The 14,365-nt window shown below is 31.3% G+C and overlaps 1 protein-coding gene across 3 annotated transcripts in view; it reads left to right on the top strand.

Moving 5' to 3' along the window:
• ca (RCC1 and BTB domain containing protein claret) overlaps positions 1–14,365 on the top strand; it is a 142,637-nt gene that overhangs the window by 83,319 nt on the left and 44,953 nt on the right. For all 3 annotated transcript variants that reach the window (XR_012758598.1, XM_075380471.1, XM_075380472.1), the window contains exons 22-25: positions 2,038–2,226; positions 4,280–4,504; positions 7,406–7,558; positions 13,642–13,758. Coding sequence is in view for 2 of the 3 variants with exons in the window: in XM_075380471.1 (XP_075236586.1) it covers positions 2,038–2,226; positions 4,280–4,504; positions 7,406–7,558; positions 13,642–13,758 (684 nt within the window). In the remaining variant the exon portion in view is untranslated. The remainder of the gene's footprint in view (positions 1–2,037; positions 2,227–4,279; positions 4,505–7,405; positions 7,559–13,641; positions 13,759–14,365) is intronic.

Raw genomic sequence — 14,365 nt, forward strand, 5'->3', positions numbered from 1 at the left:
GTGGTTATGCTTTTATGCATATCATGTTTGCAGTGATCAGGATTTGAACGAGCCAGATAAAGAAAATCGTGTAGTGTACTGTACTTGGCTTCAGTCATTTGTTGACAACCATGGAATTGCAGAGCTTGACTGTGTTTTCTTCACTGATGAGGCGTGGTTTCACCTTAGTTGCTACATGAACAGTCAAAACACTAGAATTTGGTCGACTGAACATTCACGTGTGTTACATGAAAACCCCTTATATTCTCAGAAAGTAGGAGTGTGATGTGCCATATCACTTCATCGAATAGTGGACCCCATATTCTTTGAAACTACAGTGAACAGTGTTGTGTACAAAGACATCATACCACAGTTCATTGTGCTTCTTGAAGATTATGAATGTAATCGCTGATTCCAGCAGAACAGTGCCACATTTCATATCTATTGAAACCATGCATTTCTTTAACAAGTCTTTTGGCGAGAGTATCTTCTCTAAAGATTTATGGCCCACACATTCACCTGATTTGGACGTCTCCAGATTTCGTCCTATGGGATTCTCTTAAAGGAATGGAAAAATAGGGCAAACACACTGGATGAACTACAGATGAACATAACTAAGATTAACATCAGTCACTATACACGTGCTCTACAAAGTGGCCTCAAACATAGTAAAAAGAGTTCATACATGTATTGCTGAACCGGGCAGTCATTTTGAGCATACGTTGTTAAAATAAATAAGTCTTTAAATATTATTACTTAATGTCTTATTTTTTTTATTACTTTGATGTGCGCCACTTTTGGATCTCTCTGTATTACTGTTGTAAAAATAATTTAGAGATTTTGTAAGTTTGTAATAATGATAAAGTAATGAATGTACTTGAAAGATATTATGTTTATAAATATAAATGAAAATATAAAAATTATGAACCACCAGGTCACACTTAATGATGATAATTTAATTAAAAAGATAAAAAATTATAATAGTTGGCAAAATTGATATTATGAACAAAGGAGATACAACATTTTAAATATTACATCATTCCAGTACTGTGCAACGTAGTTGTCTATTCATCCATATTAAAATTCAAGATTATAAAACAGTAACATTTTGGCAATTTCTAAATTCTATATTTAAAAAAAAAAGCAATTTAATGTAATTATAGAATTAAATACCAAGTGAAGATGCAGGATCCCGTGAAAATCGATTCTTGATATTAATTTGATAAGTTTAACTTGTCTGTTTATTATGTTTTGGTGGGCTAAGTTTCAATCAACATATGTATATATTCTGATTGATAGAGAACTTTCTGATAATCGAAAGTGCCAGAATGAGAAAGAGATAAAAAAATGAACAATGTAAATTGACAGTCAAATTGAAAAAGAGAAATGTAGAAACATGAACAAAAAAGGAAGAATAGAAATAATTTCTAAAATAGTTAAAAGGTTCAGACAATAGCAACTGTTACACTTGAATGAACAAAAGCATGATTACTGTTATTATTACAGATCAAGTGTATACCCAGAGTTATAATACTGTAGAAAGCCAGAAAACTTTGAGAACAGTGTGCAATAAATGTGAGGGCAGTGTGTGACAACTTTCAAAGAGTGTGTCTAGTAACAGTCAAGTTTACAAGCAAAGAGCGTGTTACGATTATTCCATTTTGGGATAGTGTTCTTGTCTGCAGTTGTCAAGTATGAGAAGTTGTTCAGTGAGTTCGTTGTGTACAGAGGACAAAGTGATGTTATTCCTTTATAAAAGTAAACTAGATTACTTTTGTAAACACCAGGCTTAAATAATTTTCTACTAAGTTAATTATTGATTTTGTAATTGTTATCTCATTGTCATCATTTGTTATATATTGGTTATAAAGTTCATAGTAAAATCAGAATTGTATTTGGAGTTTACAGCTTACTTATTTTGTACTAGTAAGTTATTCTAGAGTAACTAAATTGCATTTGTAAAAATATTTTACATGTGTTATCTCTCAGTATCCTTTGTCAATTCATATTTTATATGTTTATTATATATATATATAATATTTTATTTTGCATGTTTAGATATGCATTTCATGCAGTGGAGGCCATGCACATTCATTAGTCTTGACTGCCATTGGAAGAGTATGGGCTTTTGGTTCAAGTGTATTTGGGCAGTTGGGAACAGGTTCAAATGTTAAATCGAGTCGGCCAGTCCAAGTGTTTGGTTTACCAGAACAAATTATTATGATCACTACAGCTTATTTTCACAATGTAAGTTGAGCTTTTCTTTTTAAAATAGTTGTTAAATATAGAATCAAGTCAGATAATTTTTTGTAAGTTAAAGGGGATTGTGAGCTAATTGGAGAACAGTAAAGTCATTAATCATTCATTTAGAATCCATTTTCAATGTAAAATATTAATTGGTTTGAGTACAGTTCAAAAAGACATGAAATATGTTGATTAAAAGACTGACTATTGGGTAATTAATCTTCAATCCTAATAAATAATTTTTATTTCAATTAAGTATTGTACTTAATTGAAATAAGGTGTGTGTAAAGTATAATGATAAAAATGCCTTGAAATTTGATAAAAATTTATTTACAAATCTGTAATTGGTAATTACACATTATCTTCATTCTATAAAATCTGTCTTCAGATGAGTACAAGAAATCATCTCCTTCCACTGCATAGCGTGAAAATATGAGCACAGAACCTATCTGATTTTTCTTGTTGTTTGTCAGTTATTGTTTTATACACATAACACATTTAATTAATTATACAATTTATTCACATATAAGTATTACCTAAAAAAGTCTTGAGTTCAACATTTTGGCTCACTGCTTCTTTATTTTGTTCTTTGGACATCAGTTTTTCCTTCTGAGAATTTATAGACCACTTTGAGAAAGCATGTCAATTCATGTCTGCATAGTAGGTTTGAGTTATGATCTACAAATTTATCCCAGGCACCTTCTGCATTTTAAAAATGTTAAAAAGTACAAACTTCACATTTGACAGGATATTGAATTAATTCCTGTCATTCTGAAATATGTCACATGTAAACTACTTGAGTAAAGTCTACTTTTTTCTAAATAATTAATTCTTAATTAATTTTTTCTTAATAATTAATTAACATTGACTAACAATAACAAGTGGTATCAGCATCACCTCATGTAGTCTTGAAGTGTATTTTTATTTTCCAGGCATGTTTCATTAAAAAAAAAATTATTCTGCAAAATTTAAAAATATTAAACCGCAATAAAATGATCAAATATGCCTGATTATAGTTTTGAGTCCGTAGTATTTTTTTTATTTTTAGTATATCATATAAAAAATAAATTTGAATAAAAAGAGTAAATAATTTTTTTTTTCAAAGTTAATAAAAATGTCCTGAAATGATTTTACAGAGCTAATCTATATCCATTTGCCATTTGTAAATCTTTGGCTCCAGTTAAATAATAACCTAAGATTCTTTGTTTGGTTTAATAGTAGAACTTTGGTTTTTAATTCTGTCCAAATAGTGTAATTTTACTTTATAAGGTAGGGTAGACTGAATTTCATTAATATACTTAAATAATATAGACTCTTCAGAGTCCTTAATCATAATTTCTTTTATTATATAATTATAATTAAACAAAAATTTGAAGTCGTCTTTAATAAAGTTGAGGTCATTTTGTTCTGAATATGTTGTTCAAGCTAAATTACATCTCTGTATTTATTGACTGTGTTTGGTAGTGGAAATGTTAATGATTCTTGTACGATTAAACCTGATGACGAATTTCTAAACCGTATTTGAGATGTTTAACCACATGACATCAAAATTTTATAATATTGGTATTATATACTGTAATTATTACCTTAATTATCTTGTATGAAAAGTTTTTATTTTACTTTTGCATTTCTTTGGGCATTTTTCAATGTAAAAACCCAACGTATAGGCTCATATCATACGTAGCATGATCTTATAAGACTTCACTATATTATCTATTCCCAGACCAGCTGTAAAAAGGTCATCCTTCTGCTCTTTCTTAATTATGAAGCGCATGTTTCCTGATGAAATTTTCAGTTCTGTGAAGAGATTAAAGTTGCTAAGGACCAACCATGTCTTGGATGTTGGATACCAACTGAAGATACAGGATACTATGAAAACTAGTTATTAGAAATTAATATGGTAAGCTTAACTTATCTAATTACTATGTTTTGGTAGTTTATATTTCGTATATTAAATTTTATATGAAAAAATTTTATATTCAAAATATTTTGAATTTTCAAAAAAAAAAAATATATATATATATTTATATTTATTTACTACTTTTTATGTTTTCAGTTAGCATTGGCTGCTTCAAACCGATTATATACATGGGGTTCAAACCCACAGGTGTTACGTTTGCAAGCTCAAGCACAGAAAAGAGCTCGTTTTAAAATGCAACAGATTCAATCACAATCAGAAACAAATTGTTCATCGGACAATTCTACCAACTGTGCTGATTACAACATTAATTCGGCACCTTCTGTAAATAGTGAAGTTGATGATTACGATGATGATTCAGAGGTATGTATTTAAATATCAAAGAATTTTAATTTACTCATTTGTTTCTTAGTTTTAGACTTCTCATTATGACTTGTTGAACCGTGCTGCTGATTTTAAATGTTGTTAAAAGCTCGGTGATATGAAGTTAGAAACAAAGTGTAACTGATAATGAAAGTTTAAGGTATGACCCTGAGACCAAGGCTCAGTCATTGAGCCTAAGGTAATGTTCAAGTTCTCATATAACAAATAAACTAAGTCCATTAAAATACAAATTCAGATTTATGCTGACTTTTTTTACTATTGTGGAGTTGTACATCATGAATGAATATGCTCCAGTCGGTCAATAAATTAATAATTGTTAATATTATTATAAAAGAGACAGATCTCTATCATCTCTTGATGTTTTTCTTCTGTACAAGAGCATTCCTCAGGAAATAATGCTCATGACAGTACTTCTAATATAGTTTTTCTCAAATATTTCAGAAAGTTTCTTTCAGTATGGTTTCAGTTGTCATGTTTTTCATAAATTTGGCTCTCGAATTGCGTACCACAAAGACGATAGACATATACTTGTTCATAATAATATTTATTACTTAGAAATATATTCATGATGTAATGCCATTATTGTAAAAACAATTGTCAATATCAATTTGACTGCTTTTCACCTGTTTTGTTGTTGATAACCTTTACTGAAGATCAGCAGTTTTTGAAATTATGGTTATGCCATTATTTTATTTCTGTTTTTTAAAACATTTATTATAAACATGAAACATGATCTTTTTAAAATTTGAAAAAAAATGTACTAATCAATATAAGATTATAGAATATTGATGGGGTTTTATGAGGGTTATTTTTTTTTCAAGGTCCGACCGGTCATGAAATTAAAACCGCAGTGAAAATAAAAAATTTTTTATTTGTAACAAGTACTCGCATAGTTACGCTATTTCTCTACATAGTCGCCACACCTATTTCGACATTTGTCGTAGCGTGATACCAACTTTCCAATACCCTCGTCATAGAACGGAGCCGCCTGTGTTTTCAGCTATGTTTCTACGCTGGTCTGCAGCTCGATGTCTGTGCCAAAACGTTGTCCTCCTAGCCGACGTTTCATGTGAGCAAAGAGGTGAAAATCAGATGGAGCCAAGTCCGGGCTGTATGGTAGGTGACCAAACACTACCCAATGAAACGCTGCAGGAGCTTCTTTGTTACAGCTGCAGTGTGCGGCTGAGCATTGTCATGGAGAAAGACAATGCCTGATGACAACATTCCTCTCCGCTTATTCTGTATCGCCCTTCGCAGATGTTGAAGAGTCACGCAGTATGAAGCTGCAGTGATGGTCGTGCCATGTTCCATGAATTCTACCAAGAGAACTCCATTCCGGTCCCAGAACACAGTATCCGTACACTTTATGTTGGAGAAGGTTCGCTTGAACTTCTTTGGTTTACTGGGAGAATGAGAACGCACCCGCTGTTTGGATTGTTCTTTTGTTTCTTCACTTTCAAAATGTACCCGTGTCTTGTCCCCTGTGATAATTTTGTTCAAAAAATCTTCCCCTTCATTGTGGTAGGGAGAAATGTTAGGGAGGCGTGCATTCTCATTGTTTTGTGATGGTTGGACTGCATCTTGGGAACCCATCTCGCATACAGTTTACGATACTGAAGTCTCTCACTCACAATGGTGTAGAGAGCTGACCTTGAAATTTTAGGAAACGAATCACTCAGTACAGAAATTGTGAACTGACGATTTCTCGAATTGCCTCATCCACTCGCTCAACGAGATGATCGGTTGACGCTCGCTTCCTTCCTTCCCTGACCGCCTGCATCATGAACATCTGTATGTTCTGCTTTAAAGTTCCTGAATCATTGTCGAACTTTGCAGTCACTCATTGAAATTTCACCTTACACATTACTTATTCATCGATGAATTTCAGCCGCATTACAACCCTCAGCCTGAAGAAATCGAATTACCGCACGCACTTCACACTTGGCGGGAGATGCTTTTGTTATAGACATGTTTATGTGCTAACTGCTTGTTCAGAACTAAACGAAGTGACGCGGCATGATTGAAGACCATACTAGAGAAGCTGCACAACATATATGTGCAAAGGTTCATCTGATTTTTGCACAGGTTTTTATTTCGCAACCAATCAGACCTTGAAAAAAATAACCCTCGTATTATTTTTTTTCATTGAATAACATCAGAAAAAATTTATTACTAATACTAAAATAATTTCTGACAAAAAAATTTGACTTTGATGGTGTATTGAAGTTAAAATTGTTGTTATTAAGATAATGTTTTTTATTATTATTTTTTCTGCTATGATCACTGTAGTTTATATGTTCAGTAGACTACATACCTTTCTTAGCTTCATTCTTTTATGACTTGTTGACACATTTCAGAACCACTGCTTTATCAAAACTTATTGTACAATAAGTATTGTACTTATTGTAATTGTCAATGTATTGTTAACTATATGTTAACAATAAGTTCACATTTTAAATGATAAAAAAGTTTTTATGTTTGAAACTAGTTTTTTTTTTAAATGTATGTCTATGCATTTACTTCATTCACAACATATGTGCTTTGAGAAGCAAGTCTCTAAGTAATTGTACTGAGAATTCATTTATATATACATATTTGAAATAATTATTGAGAGCAAAGCTGGGAAATTTATACAACTCTCTACAAACTTAATTTGGGACAAAATAAAATTGTAAAAGAAAATATGAAATTTTTTTCAATTGGTCAGGTAAGTAACAAAAACAAAAACTTTGTAGGTTGTTTTATTTATCGAGTAGCATTAAATATTTGTAGCTTATAATAATTATTTAAAGTAATTTAGTCAGATATTTATTACATTGAATTTACATTTCATTTTATTTATTTATTTATTTTTTTGATAAATTTTATGATCTTTTACAGGGTAAAAGACTGAAATCCCATTTTAAAATGGTTCCTACATCACGATTTGTTACACTTAATTCCGAAGTTGTTGTTAGTCCAAGTACAGAAATGAAAGCTTTACCGACAGGTCGTAGCATTAATGATATATCTGAGAGTCCTGGATTTTCTTTGGTATGTACTTTTTTTAATTCGTTATTCTTAAAAAAATTGGTTTTCTTAACTTTCTCAGTTGTAAAGGTTTCTTTTTGGCTAAAAAATAACTTCCAGATTTTTATAATTTTAGTTGCTGAAGTCCCCAAATTCAAAAATATTAAAATGTAGGTCATAAAATTCTGTACAAGTGCATTCATGCATGTATGTATGCATATATTTTAAACTCTGTTTGAGTTTATATTAGGAGTACTTTAATTAAACTCCTCAGCATCTCAATTCTATCACCCGGTTATCATTCCTTGTTATTGGGTTTTTATTAACAACACATCCTAGTCTGGGATTACAGCCATTATTTACAGACATAAAAACATTAAATAGATACAGCTACATGTGTGTTGTGATTCAATAACACTCACCAGTTATCCTGAGAATTATATAATGTATACATCAATAAAACAAGAGATAAATATTAAAAATTAAAAATACGACTAGTAAAAAAGCATTGCTCTCTAATATAGAACAATTACTAATATATGATAATTAAATAGCATGCAGGTGACAATTCCATACGTAATATTTGTATATAATATAATTATTTTTTTGAATTTTTTAAATTTAGATTTTTTGTGAAGATGTGACATTTCTGAATAATCGTGATCTGTTAGATCGGGAGTATACCTGATGCAAGCAAAAGTTAGCCTTCAACCTACTAACAAATATCTCGTTTGAATTTTAAAATTGGATGATTGTTTGCATAAATATTATAAGAGCATCCCATTAAATCTTCCAAAACAGCAGGGACACCTGTATGTTCCGCATCTCCCAAAATAGCACCCCAGGGACACCTGTTTGTTACCAGTTGGTGGTGATGATTAGTCTAGCTTTGCACAAGGTGCTTGCATCACCTCACCACTCTAGCCTCACACACAGCCCCCGTGGAAAGCCCATTATTATTAAATTGAAATTTTTTAAATTTATTTAATATTACCTTATTTTATTTAACGTAAATTTAATTCTGTTATTTTTTCAATATTATTCATTCGATTGATTCGAATCATTCAGTTCAAACCAAGCTTACACAGTGGTAGAGGCTCATAATTCATTAATTCACTTCATTAAAGTTTGAGCTTCAACCAGCAAATCTCCACTACTATATATATATTTTCATATAGCCTATAACACTCCCAGTAGTAACATAAGGATTCCAATGTGAGGTCATGAATCTAAACTGCTTCAACCATGGAGCTGCTACTGTGGAAGAAACATACATTCATACACACTCACCCTAAATACATTACATTCATTTTCGGGCAGTCATGTAATTACTAACTGATATAAAATAGTTTTTTTGCAAAATATGTATATCATATTATCCTTGTATAAAGTGTACAATACTTGGCAATGTAAATATCTTTTCAATACCCTAGCAAAATTCGTGGAAACTGCCAGTTATGATAAAAACAAAGCATAAATATTTTGAATCTCACAGTCACAAAGTATGAACACAGACAAGCACATATTTGAAATCTACCAGGCTGATATACTGATAACTTTGACTTTCTTCTAATCATTTTATACGGCACAAACTTTTAGCATTTTGAGCTTAGCTGTAAAAGTACACATTATTCTTCTTTCATAAAAATGCTACCAGGATTAGTTGGACACATGCAATAAATTATTTAACTAAAGTCATCTGGTTCAATTGAACTCTAATAATGAAACGCCAATGCAATTTTCAGCACAAAACACATAAATACAGAGTTATCATAAAAGAATGGTGCGGTTTCAGTAATTCATAGGAAGATTGTAGGGAAATTTCTAGATGTTATATTGGTATCCCTGAAAGCCTCCAACCCAAAAGTTTGTTTATCAGCAGTTGTAACCGCAACGTCAGTTCTTGTATTGTTGTTGCGGCGAGTTTAGCGAGTTACTATGTTCTCGGATAAAGACAAAGCAAAGTTTGTTTTATTGATGGCCGAATTAAAATCCGTAATTTTAGTTCAACGTGCGTTTCGACGTGAATTCGGAAGAGATCCGCCACACAAAAATAACATAACACGTTGGTTCAAACGATTCGAAGAAACCGGATCGGTTAAGAAACAGAAATCAACCAGCAGACCAAGTGTACCGGATGAAACGGTTGAACTAATTAGACGATCGGCAATTAGAAGTCCTGGGAAGTCCATCCCCCCTCGAAGCGTCGAATTAGGTATTCCAAAATCAGCAGTTCACAAAGTTTTACATAAAAAAACTGAAATTACAGCTTATAAATCCAGATACTGCAGGAATTGAAACCCGATGATGGTGTAAAACATTACAATTTCGCTGTTGAAATGTTGGACAGAATAATTGAAAACGAAATCATTTTTAGACGATATAATTTTTACAGACGAAGCTACATTCCATGTGAATGGAGGTGTTAACAGACACAATTCACGAATATGGGGCTCTGAAAACCCACACACAATTATGGAGAAACAACGCGATTCGCCTAAAGTTAATGTTTGGTGTGGTGTGATGAAAAATCATGTAATATGGCCTTTCTTCTTCGCTGTAAAAACAATTAATGGAGTTTTCTATCTTGACATGTTAACCGATTATTGCTTTCCTCAGCCGGATGAACTCGAAAATATTCATCGACTTCATTTCCAACAAGATGGTGCTCCCCGCACTTCAATGCAACTGTCATGGACGCTTTGAACGAAAAATTTGGAGATCGATGGATAGGCCGGCATGGATCCATACTTTGGCCGCCAAGGAGTTCAGACCTGACACCTTGCGATTTTTTCTTGTGGGGGTACATCAAAAGCGTTGTTTATACACAAAAAATTTGCAACCTAAACCACTTAAAAAACAGGATTAATGAAGCAATGACAACCATTAACGAAGAAATGTTAACTAATGTTTAAAAGAGAAGTTGAGTATCATTTGGACATTTGTTGAGCGACTAAGGGTGCACATATTGAAATTTATTAATTATGTAAAAAAAATGTTTTAGACAACAAATTTGAAAAATTAAAAACATAAACTGTAAGAAATTCTGTTTTAATTTAAACAGTGTTCAAAACCGCACCATTCTTTTATGATAACCCTGTATAACAATAAATTTATAATAAAATAAAAAATAATTAAACATTTTTATACCCACCATACCAGCAAAAAAGATGTGTTTTCTTGAGATCTTTTGGTTTATTTCAAACCATCATCAGGAGATAAAATTAATATAATAATTCAAAATTAAAATGATTACACAGTCATGACTGAATGTCAAAAGTATACTGAAGACAATATAATGAATTCTGGTGGAATAAAATAGAATTAAAGGAAACCGTGTTATCAAAAATGATATTGTAGTTTGAGTATTATCTCTTTATATTTGTACTTAAGACATATTTCAATAATTTATCTTCTTTAAAAATGTTTTGTTCGTAATTAAAATATTATGTTTACTATATATGTGAAATTTTTCTAAATTATTTTCTTTAAAATGATTATAGGAATTATCTAAAATTTTTATAAAATTATTTTGATTGTTTGTAGAACCATTATCTAAGATATGTTTAGCAAAATTACAATTTTCGGGTTTGTTGTTTTTAATACTGTCAGTGTGTTCTTGTGCGCATATGGAAAATTTATGGTCGGTAAAATAAATCTATAATTTAATTTAATTTAAATTTATAACACTAAAAACAAGCACAATAAAAAAAATACCCTGACGCTTATAAAGTTGACTGTATACATAAAATACATTGTCAAACAAAGACTCGCATAAACAAATAAATAATATATCAAACAGATTTAAATAAACAAATAAATAAAGTCTGGAATGGCTAGAAGCTTGACAGCTGTAATAAATTCTATATTGGATAAACAGGGAGCGTATATTCTTTCACAATAATAAAAAAACACATTTGCATGAATGAATAATTTAATGATGTAATTTTCAAACTATTTAATTGAAATATGCATTCATAAACATCAACTGTAAAATATAAAAATCAACACTATTAAGTTTCATAAAAAAAAAAAATTCTCATAAATAAACACAATTTAAATCACTCATACTCTGAATTTATTATTATTATTATTATTATTAATAATGTTGTTAAAGATTCTTAAAAACCAGATCCAAATACCAGTCTCACATCCAACAGCGTATAATTCATCGCTCACATGTTATTTTTTTTTAAAGTTTTGTATATTTTTAATGTAAAATCTTCAGTAACTATTTTTGGTAGCTGTTTCTAAAAATAACATCCGATTTAAGATGTTTACTGTAGAACAAACACCAGGTAGTTTTATAGTGAGGTGGACTTCACGCATGATGTATAGTCAAGTTTATTCTATTTTAATACCGCTTGTACAAACAAATGTTTATTCAACTTGTACTTATTAGAACGCCTCAGTCGCTTGTTATTATGTGACAGTAGGATTGTTTTAGTTAAAGGATTGTCAAAGTTTAACTAATGGAATGCGTTAAAAAACATCTAATAAATACAGAATGTTCAAAAAGTGACACAACCTTATGGGAAAATGAGTAAGTTACAATAGCTGTTGAAAGTGGCCAATATTATACAATTCACATAACTGAATACGACGTTGCGTGCTCTTAAACCTTAAACACATGTTGTATTGTTTATTGAGGAATTGCAGCGACACATAGTTCAATTTCGCTCTGCATTTTGTGAATGGTGTACGGATAAATTTTGTAAGCGGTATCCTTAAGGTATCCCACAAGAAAAAAATCAGGAGGGAATAAATCAGGAGTTGGAAGGGGTCACAACCCCTTTAAAATCACTTGTTCATAAAAACAATTATCCAAGAAAGTCATAGTGTTGTCGGTATGAGCCGTAGCATGGTGCTGCTGATATCACGTGTACTCAAGCCGATCTGCAGATATAGTGTTCACAAATTGCTGCATCATCTGTATGTAGTGCTTATTGTTCACTGTGCCGTGAAAGAGAATGTATGAAAATTCACCTGCGTGAAATTTCACACTAACGTTTTGTCCGTGCAGAAGAGACTCGTGCAGCTGATGTGGATTCTCTGCACACCAAATGTATGAATTCTGTGCGTTCACATTTCCATCAAGGTGGAACTGTGCCTCGTCAGGTTGAAACCGATCACTGAGTTCTTCCACATCTGGCATTACAGATGACATGAACCGCTGACAGAAAGCTACATATTTTCCAGTGTCTAGAGGTAACAGCTTGTAAACAACACTAATTCTGTAGTGATGCGTCTTTAAACACTTGTGCGATGCCGTGTAGGCACTACCAATTGAGAAACCAGACTGACTAGATAGGCGTCGCACAGACTTCTTGGAACTAACAGAATATGTAGCTTGCATGTCGATCAACTTTTCTGGTGTTAGCACTTTTAGTCAACCACTTTTGGTTGTCTCTATCACATTCCCTGTCTCTTGGAACTTATCATACAGCTGCTTGTTGGAGGACTTCTTTGCTGTATCCACACCATACTTTTTTTATGAAGACATTCTGGGTCTGGGCATAACTGGTACATATAATGTGTATTGGGATCCAATGAATATTCTGTGCTGCCTTGTGTAACCCATTTTTCCTCAATTAAACCAGCAACAAAAGAAGGAAACATTCTTCCATAAGGTTGCATCACTTTTTGAACACTGTATAATTATTAAAATACAATAAAAAATAACTGTTTAACAGTTCTTTGCTGTATGTGCTGTTTTTTGTTTTTAAATAAACTACACTACAAGTGAAAATAACAGAAATTTGTGTATAAAACTTACAGCTTCTAAGGTAATTGAATAAGTTAGTAATTACATAATTAACAAATTTTCTTTTTGCAATTGATGTTTTGTTGATAGTTTTTAAGCATATTAAAATAATATCTACCGTGATAACAAGAGTAAATTATTATGAAAAAAAATCTGTTGAAAGGATAAAATGCTTAACCAAAATTGTCTTGTCTTGTAATACTGATTATTGTTAATTACAAATTACTTTATTCCTTTGCGTTGTTATGATACAAACAGACTACACATTCACTCAATATGTGTGTAGTGTTTTTATTTCAATTTATATTTTCAAATATTTCTTTAAACTTATTTTTCATTACAGGAAAGTGGTGCTGCATCTGTAACTAGTGCTGCTTCTTTGGCCAGCCTTGATGATGGATTAGCACATTTAAGTCCAACATTAGTCGATACATCACATGTAACCGGCAAGATAACTGCTGTAAGAAATAATTGCATTTCTTTTTGTTATTTTATTTTAACAATATTTTATGTTTTATTTTAATTATATTGTACTCTATGACAATACTTTATAAAATAAATATAGGTACCATTCCATATTGTATGAAGTACGTAGTTTCAGAGCAGAAGATCAAATTATAAAATGTTTATGTTTTACAAATTAAAATTAAATAAATTGTCAAATGCACTAAGATAATGTATTTTATACATATTGTTGAATCAGTTTCATAGTTTGTAGTATGTGAAAAAATACTATCAGCTTACATCCTCCTAATCAAGCAGTTCTATTCGCAAAAGCATTATCAATATTTCAGATATCAAAGCAGCATGAAACTGAGGAAGCATTCTGTGACAGTAAAGGGTAGTGTGATTGATTTAAAAATGCAGTTGGTTTACATAACATTTTCACATATGATACTGGAAATATAGATGTTACATTAAATGACTTGTTCTAACAAGTCATTTAAGGTAACAGAAAAGGTGAAAACGCAACATGTTCAATGCAGATGAAACAGGCTTTTAGTGGAAACATATACCATTACAGATTTATATAAACAAAGAAGAAAATATGCGAGGTTTTCAGGTAG

The sequence above is a fragment of the Lycorma delicatula genome, chromosome 12 (assembly GCF_047948215.1).
Source record: "Lycorma delicatula isolate Av1 chromosome 12, ASM4794821v1, whole genome shotgun sequence".
NCBI classification, from domain to species: Eukaryota; Metazoa; Arthropoda; class Insecta; order Hemiptera; family Fulgoridae; genus Lycorma; species Lycorma delicatula.